Genomic DNA, 16,835 nt, shown 5'->3' on the forward strand with positions numbered 1-16,835 from the left:
TTGAGCATGGGATCCTTCATTATCATTATCAGTTCCTCAGCTTCATATATATTCAGATAGAGGCTGACATGGATACCTTATTATAAGCAAAGGAATCAACTTAACAGAAGTTTTTAATTCCAGATTTGGAGAAGATTATTATCATTATCAGTTCCTCTCTGGTTCCTTTATGCAAATCCTTAGCTTCATATATATATCCAGATAGTGGTTGACATGGATACCTTATTATAAGCAAAGGAATCAACTTATCAGAAACTTTTAATTCGAGATTTGGAGAAGATGATTCTAATAAAAAGAAACAATTTGTTACCAGAAGCATTGATCAAAAAGTGTATATATATGTACAGGACTTATCTGAGACTCATCGTCAATGTTTTGGCATAAGAAAGCCTCTCCGAAAATCCAACATTTAAATTGAGAAAATCTAGTACTCAAATCAAACTGTACTCACAGTAACAGCACCTTAAAACTATCTACCATTCTATCAAATTTCTACAATTAGATTGAACAAGAGGAAGAAATGCAGATGCAACAAACTGTATACAGAAGATAGAACCTCTGATCAAGTACCACAACAGTGTTGTCTGCATAGTTCTGGAAACTGTTCTAGTCGTATAGTATAACAACCCCCTGTTTCTCTTACCAGCCCAGTTACTCACACTCAAAACAACAGGACCATCACATTATTGAGCTATATATGTATATATATGACTATATAATATTTCAGGCCATTGTTTTGGATGCTGTGGGACTGGTGGCTTGAGAAGGGGGATCAGAGCGCAGGAGCTGCTGTTGCTGTTGCTGCAGGCAGTGAAGATTGAGGAGGGTTTTCCGTCTGGGCTTGGCTTCGGACAGCATGCTGACCACGTCTCTCATGGAGGGCCGATCGGCCGGGCACCTTGTTGTGCAGAGGAGAGCCACGCGAAGAACCAGCATCATCTCCTCCTGCACTGAGCCGCATGATGCCCCCACGTTCTGGTCCAGGACCTCTGCTATCCCTTCTTTTGTCTGGATCTTGGAACGAACCCAGTCCACTATGTTTATGGCATCTCCGAACTCGGAGTCCACCGAGCGCCGCCCGGTCAAAATTTCCAGCAACACCACTCCGAAACTGTAGATGTCACTTTTTTCGTCAACTTGCAGAGTGTAGGCATATTCTGCATATACAACAGACAGAATCGTGAGACGATCAGACATTGGCATGATTGCTGCGTTAATAAATATGAGATGGGTTACAGTTTTGACTGGGCTTTGGGCATGGGACTCGATAGCGATGGCTCGGAGCACAAAGGAATGAGTTGATTTGATCTGATCGACAGTGTGGGGTGCATTGTGGCGGACAAGTGTTTTGAAATAACCGACCTTGGTCTGCCTGGTGGACCTGATAAAGTCTACCCAAATCATGGTGGCCGTACCTCATTGACTGACAGAGAAACTTGAAGATGTTTGGGCAATATTTGGAAGGCTTTTGTGCCGTTGGGGGGATTTTATCGTTGGAAGTAGGCATTCATCCCTCATGGACTCTGTTTGGAACTTCAAAGAAAAGAAAAAGCAAAAAATATATTCACCTCTCAGGGGTCCTGATTGGGATTTAAAGGTAACAGGTTGTAAAAGTTGGAATTATGTAAATCTATAGGGCTTCAATCCCTTTCACATTGTCATGGAATTAAATAATTCTATGTTTCAAAGATTTATTGAAAGATTTTCAAAATAAGATAAAATTGGGAAACACTAATCAGTTGTATGAAAATATTGTATTATTTTTGAGAATTTTAAAACTTAATAAATATATTCAAATAATTTATATAAAAATTATGTATTTTTCTATATATAGAAATTTATAAAAAAAAATATTCAAAACATTTTTCAAAATATTTTTTAAACTAATTTTATTAATAATAAAAATTTTATATTAATAATAATAATTTTAGTTAGAAGATGTTACCTAAAGTCGAGGTATATCTACTTATGTACTTCAAATTTATAACAGAGAGGAATATACAGATCATGATACATTTTTTCACTCTTCTAGATTGTAAAGCATCTTACTTTTCTGAAACAAAGTAGAAAATATCTCCTACACCTTGTAAAGCATCTACTTCTTACTTCTTTTCCTTCTAGAAAACAATGTACCAATATTGATAAATTAAATGAAAAAAGTCATCTTAATTCTCAAACATCTTACTTTTACTTAACTCTATAAAATAATGCTCACAAATTAATAATTATGATTAACAAAATGAAAAATACCATCTAAATTGATAATAATTATACTGTAATTCACTGCTTTTATTATTTACAAGTATTATTAGCTATCTTTAACCTCAGGGACGCCTTCTAAATTGAAAAAAAAAAAAATATTACTAAACATCTGTCATGAAAATGACATTTTGCTTATGTTAATCAGCTTGATCAGCTAAAGGAGAAACATCCCAATTGTGAGGTATTTTTTCCCACTGGAAACACCATCCAGCTAAAGGAAAAAGACCAATCTGGTGGTAAAACATTTCACAATTTGCAACTGTTAGATCAAGTAAATGAGACAGACCCCACTTCACTTTCATGGAGAGAACAATTTGCAAATACTGGTGAATGCATGAATGAGGAGGACCACCCTAATGGTAAAGCATTTCACTTCTTTCAGACACACAGAACTATGAACAAATGTTGATGAGCCAAGTGAGAAGGACCACCCAATTGTAAAATGCCTGACTGGAGACGAAAACAGCATTGAAAAGAGAAACGAGGAGTACCATCCAAATTCTAAAGCGCCTCGGGCCTCACTCATCTTGGGCTCAATACGACCCGTGGGCCGCCATACTAGTCACAGTCAAAAACAAAATGTGATGCTTTGGATCGACACAAATCACGACAGTCTGGCCACTGGCACACAGGGGGTCGTATACTCGTAGGTATATTTGTAACTATAAATGATTGATATACAGTTGTACCAAAACTGAAATACGTTATCTAAATTCCAGAGCTGGTAAAGGGTACCAGTGGCACAGTGCCAATGAAAAGAATTTGAATTTCAAGATTTAGCAACAACAAAAAAATCAAGGCATAACAAAGATTCAAGATAATCTTACCTGGGGCAATGTAGCCATAGGAGCCTGCAATTACAGACATGGATTCATCAGTCTGAATGAGCTTGGCCACGCCGAAATCTGCTACTCGGGCTTCCATATCAGCATCAAGCAGTATATTGCTGGGCTTCACGTCTCTGTGTACCACGACAGGGTAGCAGTCATGGTGGAGATACATGAGCCCCTGAGCCACCCCGACTGCGATCTTGTATCTGGTCATCCAGTCGGCCAGCACATTGGCCTCCTTGTTGCCGTGGAGCAGATCCGCCAGGCTCCCGTTTGGCATGTGTTCGTACAGCAGAAGCGTGGTCTCATTGTTGGAACAGCACCCAAGAAGCCTCACGATGTTCCTGTGGCGGACATTGCCAAGAACATCCACCTCGGCCAATACTCCCCGGCGTCTCCGATTGGTTTCTTTCTGGTTTTTCCAGAGCTTTTTTACTGCAATTACCTCGCCATTGGGCATCTCGGCCTTGTAAACGGTCCCGGCAGATCCCATGCCGATGACGTTGGAGCTCTTCAGGCATTCAAGAATGGCGTCCACTGTGAAATTGAGGCGCTGGAAGGCAGTCATTTTCCAGGGGCCTTCATCATGCTCGCTTCTGTATTTGTTCCCGCCGGAAACATACCATTTGTATTGCTTGTAGAAACAGCGGGTGCCAACAATAAGAATGAACAAACAAATAGCAAAAACGCAGGCCATGACCCAAATCATCGGACTCTGTTTCTTGCTCGGCGGGGCATAATAAGGCGGGAATTCATAACAGGGACTCAGAACGCCTCCACAGAGATCCGGGTTCCCAGCAAAGGCACTGATATTGATGTTCTTGAACATTGGACCGTAAGAAGGAATGGGTCCGTTAAGATGATTGAACGAAACATTAAAAATCTCCAGCGTGCTGCAATTATTGAACGTTTCCGGAATCATTCCGGTTAGGGCATTGTGCGAAAGATCGATTTCTGTAATGGAAGGCAACAGGGCGAGCTCCGGCGGAATCGTTCCGCTTAGCTGATTTCTATGAAGCTGTAAATTCAGAAACTTCTGGCAATGGCCGATGTCCCTCGGAATGTTCCCGGATAAAGAATTGCCCTGTAGCTCGAGCTTGTAAAGAAACCCGCAATTTCTGAACGAGGGAAGGGACCCTGAAATATTAGCAAAAGAGGCGGAAAGTATCTGCAGAGTTGGTGTGCTCCAGATATTCTTCGGCAGCCTGCCACCCAAATAGGGATTGTAAGACACGTTGATATATTGCAGCCTGGGCGCGTCGCAGAGATCGGCCGGAAGGCCGGAGGTGCTCAGATTATTGTGCGACAGATCCATGTACGTCAAATTCTGCAGCGAGCCGAAGCCCTGTGGGATTCGACCGCTTAACATGTTGTCCTCAATGCGGAACCGCCACAGCGTGGGGCAGCGCGCGAGGCCGCTGGGGATTTCACCGGTGAATCTGTTGGAGAACATGATGAGCTTGAAGAGCTTCCCGCTTGCGCAGAGATCCGGCGGGATGGGTCCCGTAAATTGATTCGAGGAAACATCAAGCTGCTTGAGCTTGCGGTTTCTGCCGAGGTTCGGAGGCAGAATTCCGCTCAAAGAATTATTCCAAAGCTGGACAATCTCCAGGTTGGGCAAATTGCCGATCCCCTGAGGCATGCTGCCGCTCAGATTATTATACATAAGGCTCAGAAGTTTCAAATTCTTAAGCCTAGAGAACCCCAGGGGAATCGAACCCGAGATCGTGTTGTTGGACAAGTCTATAGACAGGACGCTGCGGAGGTTGCTGAGCTGAGGCGGGAGTGTGCCGCTGAGATTATTCTTGAACAAGAACAAAGAATTCAGCTTCCTCAGCATCCCCAATTCCCAAGGCAAAGCCCCAGACAAATTAGCTTGCGCAATATCCAAATACTCAAGTTCTGTCATGTTGCTGAGCTGCCATGGAATCCGGCCCTCGTAGAAATTGTATCCAATTTCAAGATGCCGGAGACCGTGGATCCTCCCGAGCTCCGGCGGTATTTTTCCGGTTAAAGAATTCCCAGCCAAGTGCAAATACTTTAAGTTCTTGAACATCCCATATTGCTCAGGTATGGAGCCATTAAAATAGCTTCCACCAAGATTCAGCTGCTCCAGAAAAGCCATCTCCACGAATTCCAGCGGCAGAGGCCCTTTGAAACTATTGCTAAAAGCTATAAAATTCACTAGATTCTTCAGCTTCGAGATCCCAGTCGGGAAATACCCTTCGAAAGAGTTGTGATTTATGTCCAGGCTCCGCAGCCTGGTGAGATTAAAGATTACAACTGGAAAGTCCCCGGAAAACTGATTGAAGCTAATATTCAGTACTTTCAGGTGCTGCAGCTCCCGAATCTCGTCTGAAATCGTCCCAGTGAGATTCATCCGTGAGAGATCGAGTTCCGTCACGTTCTGAGACTCCAGATCACACAACACACCAGTCCAAGAACAAGGCGAAGCACTAAGTTCATCGCCATGGACTTCCCAGTCACTCAGATGACCTGAAGTGTCAACAATCCCGGCCTTGAGAGCCATGAGTGCCCGAACCTCTGTGTGGTTCGAACCAGCGACGTGAGCTTCTTCTCCATAGCTAAAAATGAGAGCATGAAGAAGGAGAATCCCCAGCAGGGGAGCCATGAGCAGCAGCTTCTCCTTCATCTTGGATCCGATTAATGCCTTCTACGCTGCTCTTCTTTTTATGGAGAGAATATGATAATTCCTTTGGTTTCTCTACCACCACCTTTAATACTTCATTGCAGGCGCCTTTTTTCCTCGCATCCCTGCTGCGTGCATGGCCCAGCCGGAGCCCCAGGACCCCACTTTATTCATTCCTGTACAACAAATACTTCAAATCATAAGTGCCAACGAGCCCCCCGCCCCTTCCAACAACCACAGCCGGCGTGCAGACTGTGAGATCTTTGCTTATCCGCCAAAAGTTCATGTTTTTTCTTTTTCTATTTCACACAAAATCCGCTCACAGTCCTGTATTAAAGACAAATACAGAACCCTAAACTTTATGTTATCCTCACACAAAAGCAGCCATGCTGCTCTGTCTGGAAAGCGCTCCGCCGGTGCATTCCCTGACCTGGGATGGAATTATAAACCGTCGGTTGGGTGTATATACATTGTATATCTTTTGGTCGCTGGAAAAACAACATATATACACTATTTTCAAAGACATCCATAATGCTTTGTTTTGAGTGTGTAGGATTCCAGGAAAACATAGAAAATATCCACTGTTTTAGGTTTATTTTATTTTGGATTTATTGAGCAGTGCAAGTATGAAAATGAAACCGAACAACAGTGATTTTATTGAATTTAAGTTGACTTATGTTTTTTCCAGAGTATTTATAATGTTTTGTTTTTCTTTTCCTTTTCAACTTAGTGATTATTATGTTATTTTTTATTATTATATTGTTTTTCAGGGTGTTTATTTTATATATATTTTTTAATTTATTTATTTTTTATTATAATAAATTTTAAAATAATAATAATGAATGTATAAGCATTTATTATGTTATTTTTTATTATTATATTGTTTTCCAGCATGTTTATTTTATATATATAAATATATATTTTTTAATTTAAAATTTTATTTTTTATTATAATAATTTTTAAAATAATAATAATGAATGTATAAGCATTTATTAAAGATTTTTCAAATAGGTAATTGGCATTTTCTTGTAACAACAATGTATATGATTAAAATGAAATATATAGAGGCACTGACTTGATGTAATATAGTTAATATTTAAATTTTAAATTATGAGTAAATAATGTTCAAAATTTTTTATTTTTTATTTTTCCTGAATTTGTCTACTCCTATATTGATACAAAAATATGATTATAGAGAGGCAGAGGCCTCGAGAGTTCTAGCCCAAGAGACGGCATGCTTACAAAAATCGCTTGAAAAACTGACCAGAAGACCTGCATAATGACTTGCTTTAAGACTTGATATAACTGGAAACTGTAACTGAAGACCGGGACAGATTGATTGGAACCAATCAAAAACTTAGTACAGCGCAGCCTCTACGTGATCGGAATCTGACCCATAAACAGATTGAACCAAGACAGTGACCAAAAGACAGGAGAATGCCGCCCACGCAGGGGAAACCGGCAAGTCAAAAATTGAAAAAGACCTGATTCTGAGAGCTAAAAAACATGAAATGACTATATATCCGGAAGGGATTGAGCGTCTTCTTTCAGCAGTTGAACAAAACCAGAAGGTGCAGACCTGTTCAGTCTTCATGCGAGGTTGGAGGCGATTCTTCAACAATGCGGCAACCGAATTGGTCTGGGTCTTCAAACTCAGAGGGTTGGCCCTCTTTACTTGAAGGACCACCACCTGCAGGAGCGCTCAGACCGGCATGGATGGTCGAATCCAGTGTTGCAGAGCCACCTGGGTCCTTTCTCTGAGTAGTCGCAATCTGCGAGGATTCATTCTGGTTTTCCATCCTCGGTTCCAAAGGAGCCCCTGGACTGACAGCCCCCGAACCCACAGTATCCTCACACAACTCTATGGTGATTGACGCAATGAAGGAGGAATTGCCTAGAGTGCAGGGGAAGCAAAAGCGAGCTGTGTGAGAATGGGAATGATGAGAGCGCACTTCGGTGATGAACTGCCCTCTTCCCCTGCCACGACCACTTCTGGTCACAGGATATCTATCAAAGCAGAAATCCAAAGCCTCAGACGAAGGGTCCGAGGTTGTGGAGGAAGGCTGGCGGGAGACACGGCCTCGGGAGCTGCCTCTTCTGTAGCTCATCCTTGAGCGCACTCTGGGCATTTTGAAGTATGCTGGAGGAGCGGAACAAACAGCCGTAGAGGGGACTGAGAGGGGGCGATAGAGGAAGATGCAAAACGGATTATTTGAAGCATGAAAGCCCTGATAAGTATCAACGCCTTGATCCAGAGCCAGACGATACCCTGGTCTATCTCGAGAGTGAGGAGCTTCAACCTTGCTGGACCAGCATGAGCGCAAGGGAGGAGCAAGAGTGAAAAACAAGCAGAGCGTCATTGCCGATAAACTAACATACTGGCGAGAGGGAAAGAGCTGCATTAATGCAGCATTAAAGTTGTTGGTCTGAAACATTAACTCATTCCTCATGCGAGGCCATCTGGCGATGGTGATGAGCCACGCACCCACCCTCCACGCCATCTTCATACTGCTCGCCTGACTACACACCCGCATCCAGGGAAAATTTATTATTATTATTGTATTATAGAATTTAACTCATTGTTCTAAATATAATTAATTATTTTTTTATATACACTTAATGTATAAGAGATGATCACTGATTGAAAGTGGTGATTGTATTATTTTAATGAATTTGGAAATTAACTTGAAAATGCAAATTTCGAAACTAACTTGAAAACACAATATAATTGTTTATAATGAAGCTAAAATATAAAAAATAAAGAAAGGAGAGAGATAGGATGAAACACAATGAATCACCCAAACATATGTTAAATTTGTGTTCATTATTATTGGAAAAGATAGGCTTTTAATGTAGAGGAATGTGACTTTCCTAATTCCTCCATTACGTAACATAGTTAGGACCATGCACCTTGGACATTAGTGATGAAACAAGAGAAGTAAAACATGTTGTTGAGCAAGAAGCCAAAAGTAACACATGTTGTTGAGTAAGAAACCAAAATTAAAAAGTCAATGAATTTACCTCCACACTCTAAAACAAAGAAAGTTGTTCGGCTAGAGGAATTTGGAGGCTATTTTATTGATGATGGTGTTCATTATTTGTATAGAAGAATGTAGAGGGTATTGTGTCAATGAAGGTGTTGAGTGTGAGGGATTTCGACCACTCATCTCTAACCAACCCAAAGGAGAAGGATAATCTATATGGAAAGTAAAACATTGGGTTTCTAATATATGTGAGATAATATTAATTTTAAGATGTGCACTATTAAGCATTATATGTTGATCTTGGAGAAGAGACACATCGAATAGCATTAGCTTTAGCTACAAAAGGATGTACTACAACAATGACTTAGAGGCTTGGTGCATCTATTGGTTGACGAAGTAGAGGAAAAATGGTTGTGTACTAGAATATCTTCAAGGAAAGAAAGTCCCGAGGGTTAGCTAAAATGGTCAAGTTCCCGTTGCTAAGTAACTCGCCAATGGGAGGTCACGGGGTCAATTCTCATTGACACCCTTGGGGTTAGGCTCTGCTAGTTTCATTGAAAGATGTGATCCCATCTAGTCAATCTGCTCGAATTTTCCTTGGAGAGAGAAAAAAACAACAACAAAAAGAACAAATTCAAGGAAAGATGCGGATTTTCTTGGAGAGAGAAAAAAACAACAACAAAAAGAACAAATTCAAGGAAAGATGGTCGCATGGACTTTATAGGAAAAGGTAGCTGGATAGGAGAATCAAAAGCCAAGTACGCATGTTCTGTAATTAAAGAACTTCTCATAACCTATGGACTTGTGTAAATAAGCAAGCAATCTACACCTCAAACCTAATAAAGAACCATGCCTTGTCCCCCCACCTTTGTATATAACCACAAGGAAAAGATCTAAGATGGGCAAATGAGGTTGAGAAGCATTGGAATAAAAAAAATGTATTGCAAAAGTAGAGAAATGCAAGAGAACTAAAGGGGATGAAAATGCAAAATCCCAAGATAAGATCTACAAGGTTGAGTTGCAACAAGTACTCAACATCAAAGAGGCAATTCAATAAAGGTACAAAGTAAAACAACAATTAACACAGTGAAACAACAAGAATAAGTTATAATATGTCACTTGCCAATCAAACCATGAACTCACAAATAGAAGAGAAAAAAAAATGGAAAATAATAACCATCTATAAAGTGATCAAAATTTTACTCTTCCCAAACTACACACTTACTACCACCCCTATAATTTAGCCACCTTACCACATGATAATCATCTACCTTTAAAAAATATAATTAAAATTCTATCCTTTCATATAAATCTCAGTTATACCACTCAATTTACATACTTTAATATAAAAATCTATAATTTCAAACCTCTTTAACAACAATTATCTTTAAAAATATATATATTTATATCTAAAAATATATATATTTATATATATAAAACTTTATAAATGATATATATATATAAACCATATAAAAGACCAATCGCAAAAAAAAACAACTATTCCAAATTCTTTATAGAAATTCAAAATCTCTTTATTAAAAAAACTCTTACACTCACCCCTTTTCCCACTCCTCTAAAGTACCTATTTTATTGTACTGTACCACCCATGCTTGTCATCATGTAGTCCCCATGCTGATCATCATATGCTTCCTTTGGCTCCTCCCCACCCCATTTCCTTTTGTCAGCATGGACCCAATGTCCTTCTTCCCCACCATGCCATTTACTATGTTCCACCTTGTTTTTCACTAAAAGTTTTACTCCCATCATGTCCCCTTAATTCCACTCACACTGCCCCTTCAGTGTGTCCTCCATCATTTCAATGCCCACATCCCATTGATGTTGTGTTTGATTCTCATCTTGGCGCCCTCCATGGACCATCTCATCCACTGTGACAAGCCATGGTGCCCCCTAAACTTATTCCATTTTTAACCATGAGTTATGAAAACCCTGGCAACCTATACTCTCCTCAGTGTCTTGTCTCTTGTATGGTTGGCTACACGTTAGACGAAGAGATACATGATTATATGCATCTACTTGGGTGCCCTAATGATTGAAGGTTGACTAACCAAAATTCTACGATCTTATCAAAGCAAAACTTGGCCATACATTCAACAACTAATGAGTGCTGAAGAAATTCAAGCTTATGGGATCAAATGAGTATGTTTTTGAATTTTAGAGTAGAGATACTATAAGATTGTTTTAATGTTGACTCGGTGACCTTGATTATGTATTTTAAGAGCAAGATAGGATATGATCATATATTGAAACTTTACATATGAGTACAAATAAAGTAGATTTTAATATTATCCACACATGCCATAATCTTTGGGTGATTCCCCTTCTTGTTTTGCCATGTATAAAGTCAAGGAAGAAATTATAGTAGGCCCTAGGAAGGTGTTTTTCCACTATTTTGATTATTATATATTATATTATATGTTAGGTTGATTTTTTTTTTTTTTTTTTAAATATTTAAATTTAATATTAATATTTATAAAAAAAATAAATTTGTTAATTTTATTTAATATATATATATATATAAAAGGAAAAAGTGAGTGTTTTCTTAATATGGGTTCGGTTAGGTAGTAAAGTGAAAATGAAAAACTGGTTGTTTTTTTAATATGGGTAAAGTGAGTGTTTTCTTAATATGGGTTCGGTTAGGTAGTAAAGTGAAAATGAAAAATTGGTTGTTTTTTTAATATGGGTTTAGTTGGTCGATAAAAATGTTGGAATATATCTATATAGAGCTAGTTACATCATTTTTTTATTATTATTTTTTTTATGGTTTTCAATACATATGTATATAATATGTTTAATACGTTTAAGGTTAGGTAAATACATATTTATAGTTATTGTTGCTTAATCAAATGTTAATAAGCTAGCTCGTATGTTAATAAGCTAGCTCGTATGTTAATAAGCTAGCTCATATGTTAACAAGGTAACTTGTGTTGATTGAAAGCATCTACCAAAAAATAGAGAAAGGGGAAATGCCTAAAGTTTCTTCATAAAGAGGAAAATAAGCAAACAAGACTTTAACTACGAGATGGGTGCCTAGGTGGCTTTCAAAATATGATAGTAATTTGTACACTATACTTTGGGACTTGATAGTAGCTGAAGTGGTTGGGAGATAGGATTTTCACTCTCCCCACCCATGTTCAATTTTCGTTAAGACCATTTGCCACATTGTGATGAGGCTAAAAGGGTATTCATCCCCAAGTGTAGGACCTCATAAATGTGTCTCCAAATGTCTTAACCTTGACTAAGTCATAATTTGTATCTTAGTGTTGGTTTGTGGGTTGTTGGTACAAGCATGGGGTTTATACTGGGAGCTACTCTTATCATTATGACTATAAACTCTTTTTTATTATTTAAAAAAAAAGTATATGAGGCTTTTATTATTCACACACAATATATGATACAAAAAGGAGGGAAAGATTGAGCAAACGAATATAATGACTCAACAATTAATTAGACATTATGTTCATAAGAAGGGTGCTACCATTGTTGCTACCTCCATTGGTATAAGGAGAGGAGAGATATAAAAATACAATATCAAACTTAACAAAAGGTTTATGAAGACGGATAAGAAAAATAGATGCCTCTTAACATTTAAAGTTAAGAAAAGATAAATTTGTTACAATGAATATATACATGGAGAATAATTTCATCTTTGCACTGTAAGAGAAATTTGATGTCAAAGTGATCTTATAAAAATCAATCGACAAAAACAATACATCTCTTCCCATTTATGTGAAGGATCGGGTAATAAGATAAGGTCCTAAATGGAATTGAATATGGGATACACAACTGCTTCTTTTGGAATTAAATAATCTCTATAAAGTAGTAATAATATTTTTAACATATTTGATAATAAACTAAATAAAAGAAAATGAAGCATTGTTTTGAGTAAGGTTTGTGTTAAAGACGACATAACTTGTAATTTTGAAATATAAATATAATGAGGATTATATTTTTTTGTCAAAAAACTCGCATTGTTTTCCTCATTCCAGGGATGGAACATAGGGTAAACCCATCTCTTTAAGGTTAAATACCAATACAACAATATGCTCGTTGAGAACTCAACATATCACTTATGGGTATTGATCCTATGTGGGGGGGATAACTTTTTGCCTCTCAATAGGCCAAGGCAAACCCAATTGACATGATAAAGGCTACACATTATGGAATAAAATAATTTTCAAAAATTTGTATTCTTTAACTATGGGAATCAATAACTAATTACAGTGACCTGGTCTAAACCGACCAACTGAGTGTCATTATAACCCAAGAATATATCTAATAGTTTGCAAATAAAATATATCAATAACTTATAACTTAACAAAGGTTAGAAATAACCTAAAACAATCCAAAAATCTTTATCTTAAAAAAATCTAAGCTTTATCTTTATATAAAATTTAGTTTTAATAAATTAAATAAAAAATAATAATAATTATTTAAAAAAATCTTAAAACCTTATTACTAATATATTTACTTCAATATTAATTAAATAAAACTTCTTCCCATTTCCACATGAAAACCTCAACCTCCTAGCAAATGGGAGTCAACGAAAGATACCCTTTCTAAGGGATCACAAATCTTTATAAGGGTAGATGATGTAAAACTCTTTGTGATTCTCCGGGAAGAAATAACGCACTCTATAAAATAATATAACACATAGGTAAAAATATATGACATAGGGAGAAAGTATATAACATAGGGAAAGATCCGATGTAAGTGAATGCCTTTTACCATGAGATGAATATGCTTGTATTAACACAGATAATGTAGAATTTCTATAACTCCCTTATGAAGAAACATGAACTTTAATAGAGACACCTAATGTTAGTAAGTGGACTTTAATAAAGAGACCTAATGTTAGCAAGTGGACTTTAATAGAGAGACCTAATGTTAGCAAGTACCCTATACCGGGAGACAAGAACATCTTTATACTACGGTAAATAATGTAGAACTCCTTTGATTTCCCTAAAAAAATATGCCATATGTAGAGAACTAATTATAGCAGGTATTCCATGCCACAAGTACCCCCATACCATAAGATAAAGTGAAAATTCCTATAGTTGCCTTGAAAGCATACACTATCAACAAAAGTTTATGACCTAGGGAGAGATCTAATGTTACAAGTTCCTACTAGGTTAGCTACGTTACTATTTTTAATGACAATAAAGTGAAAACGAATAATACCAAAAGAAAATAAAGGTCAATGGATAATGATAAAAGCCAAGGTGTTTATTGTAAAGTACCAAGTATCTCCCATGCTTGTAAGTATAAAGGTTTGGCTTATACATGAAAGATTCCATATTTGATAATGAGAATCAAATCTAGGACTCCTCAATTGTGTCCGTTCAAAAATTCCCAAATATATACACAATGAGGACCAATCCTAAGCTAAATGGAGTGGACTTTCACCCAACCCACATCCTAACATGGTGCACATTTGATATTATTCCAAAAATAAACCATAGTACAATGCACCTCTGAGTTGGAAGATCATAGTATCTTGTAGTGCATGAGGTATTGCTTTAATTGGCCTATGGTGGTTCCTGGAATGTTACTACAAGGTACCTGGTGGTGGCAAATATGATGACATTAGCATGGACATTATACATTGTGGGGGGTGGGGGTTTTGAAGGAAGGATTCAAATAAATAATGGGTGTTGCTATCCAGTAGGTAGTTTGTATTGTCCATTCTAACTGGCAACACACCATCACACCATCCTGGAAGTTCAATCATGATTATTTTATCTGAGTGGAGAACCACATTATGAAAGAGTTGAAAAGGGCACTCAATTTTTACTCATTATGATTATGATTCCAATTTTTTTTCTAATGTTGTATGGTTAACCTTAATCCCACATTCACACCCTCCACTTTCCCAAGCTCGTTCTCACATAGAGATAAATATTTATTCCTTTAACTGGAAGCATTAATATTAAATATCTCATCATTTCATTTCATTATCAATTAAATGTTTTCCATACACATGGTTGGAATCATGATTATTTCTTATTCTATGAATGATGTCCACGTGTACAATTTATTTATGATATGATTACAGGGACAAATATCAAATCACATTGCTATATTTTATTTCAGAATATGGAATTAAGTGAGCGAGACATTTTAAAAGTGCATGTCATCACATCATTATATTCTATCTATCATTGTTACTCATTCATTACATTTCATTGTATGCATTTAATGGTATCTAGTGCAACACTTATTATAATATTAGGGTTATAATTTAATGTCCTTTTTATTTCAAATTAAATAGGTTGTGTATTTTTCACTCAAGCCATGATATTATGGCTATAATTTCGTGTTTTTTTAATTCAAATTAATACGTTGTGTGTTTTACACTCGACTCATGATATTATTCACTTTCAAAAGAGAGTCAAAAAGGTGTTTTCTTAATTTTAAAATGTAGTTAAATTATTTATATATTAAAGGTTTAAAAGTGTTATTTTTTAAAGTTTTGAATCAATTTTAAAAATCTTAGAATACATTTTTTTTTTATGCAACATGTTTATTCAAATGGTGGGATATTGGCTAATAACAATATTATTATAATGGTAGATTATTTTATGTTTTATATTAAAAATGATGGTAATAGGATTTATTTTATTTCTAAATAGAATTTTAGAATTTTAATTTAATTATTTACGGATAACAAAGATTTTATTTTTTATGTAATATTCACAAAATATTTTTAAGAATAATTAGAGATAAAAGATTTAGGTTTATCTTAAAAGTAATTATTAGATTTGATTTTTATTTATGGTAATGATTTATTATTATTTATTATTGTTTTATTATGTTTTTCTTGTTACGTAAGCATCAAGGGTTAGGGTTAGCTCAAGTGGTCATAGCCAGATGTTAAGTTCTTTGATATTGTTGATACTTATTGTTGATCCGAGATTTGACTCTCTCTGATTTCCTTTACTTGGGGCGAGGCGAGCCCCATATAATTATTTTTACAATTATTATTTTTTTTTCTCGGTAAAAACTAAGTCTATTAAGAAAAAATATAGTACAACCAGAAGTTACATCCAAGAGAAGCAAGAAACTAGGCAGCCGGAAAGGATGTGCTATCCACCTCGGCTCCTAGAAGAAGAGAGAAGAGAGAAGAATATAGCGAGAGGTAATTGGAGGAATAGAGTAGCAGAAGCTAAGCATAGGATTCTACCCTACATGGGAAGAGTCAATTATGCGGCATTTTTTTTTTTCCTTTTTTTTTGCCAACTTTGACCCATTCAGGAGGGGACTGCTGAGCTAGCATGATTTGCAAACTGAGCTGGGCAGACTGAGAGATTTCCTTATCTGAGTCCGAGGTAGAGGATTCATGAATTCTTTTATGAGAAATTGGCTGGACTGGCAAATTTTCAGGCTCAGCCGAGGGCGAATACTGTGCCCTCATTGCTGCCTCTCCTTCCTCATTCTCCTCCTCTTCATCTGAGCTGAAATCAAAATCGTCCATGGGCGGAGGGTCATGCGGCTTCCAGCTTTTGGATTTCTTCTTGGCTTTCTTCTTTTGGGCGGGTATTGAAGGACAGGAGCTCTGTAGATGCCCTGTGTTGTGGCAGTTGCGGCAGCGGAAAGCTGTATTCTCGTAATCCAGGTTCTGAGTCCAATGGAAGTCTCCAATTTTGATATTGATCTTGTCAGGGAGACCTTTGCTTATGTCTATTTCTGCACAGATTCTGGCATAGGTATATAAACCCTTTTCCCCTCTAGAAGTGTCTGTGTCTAGGAGGCGGCCTAGTGAGTTGCCGATCCCTTGGAATACTGCGAAGTGCCATAGATTCGCCGGGAGATTAGGAAGTCTGACCCAGATGGGGAGCTTGGTGATGATTGCTGTAGATGGATCGAAGTCTGGGAACCAAGGGGTGAGGAATAAACCTGCTGAGCCCCAAAACGATGGTCCTGCTTTTAAGGCCTTTTGGTAGTCCTCCTCAAAAGCAAACACTGTGATGAAAAAGCCCTTTGAGCATAACAGAACCTTACAATTATTGGTCCAGTTGGAGTGAATCCACTGGTAGAGATCCGCTGTGCGTGGCCATAGCCCATTGAATCTGCAAATGATGCCATGCTCTG

General features: G+C 37.4%; 1 protein-coding gene across 1 annotated transcript; it reads right to left on the reverse strand.

Moving 5' to 3' along the window:
- Positions 1 to 283: 283 nt before the first annotated feature.
- Positions 284 to 6,130, reverse strand: LOC149259466 (uncharacterized). Its single transcript, XM_089418288.1, has 2 exons — positions 3,090 to 6,130; positions 284 to 1,157 (listed from the first exon to the last, which is right to left on the reverse strand). The coding sequence occupies exons 1-2, from the start codon at positions 5,743 to 5,745 to the stop codon at positions 724 to 726; spliced, it is 3,090 nt and encodes a 1,029-aa protein (XP_089274414.1). The 5' UTR covers positions 5,746 to 6,130; the 3' UTR covers positions 284 to 723.
- Positions 6,131 to 16,835: the final 10,705 nt, after the last annotated feature.

Source organism: Pinus tabuliformis, chromosome 6 (genome assembly GCF_031772625.1).
Source record: "Pinus tabuliformis cultivar Carrire ecotype Pingquan chromosome 6, CPIR1, whole genome shotgun sequence".
Lineage (NCBI taxonomy): Eukaryota > Viridiplantae > Streptophyta > Pinopsida > Pinales > Pinaceae > Pinus > Pinus tabuliformis.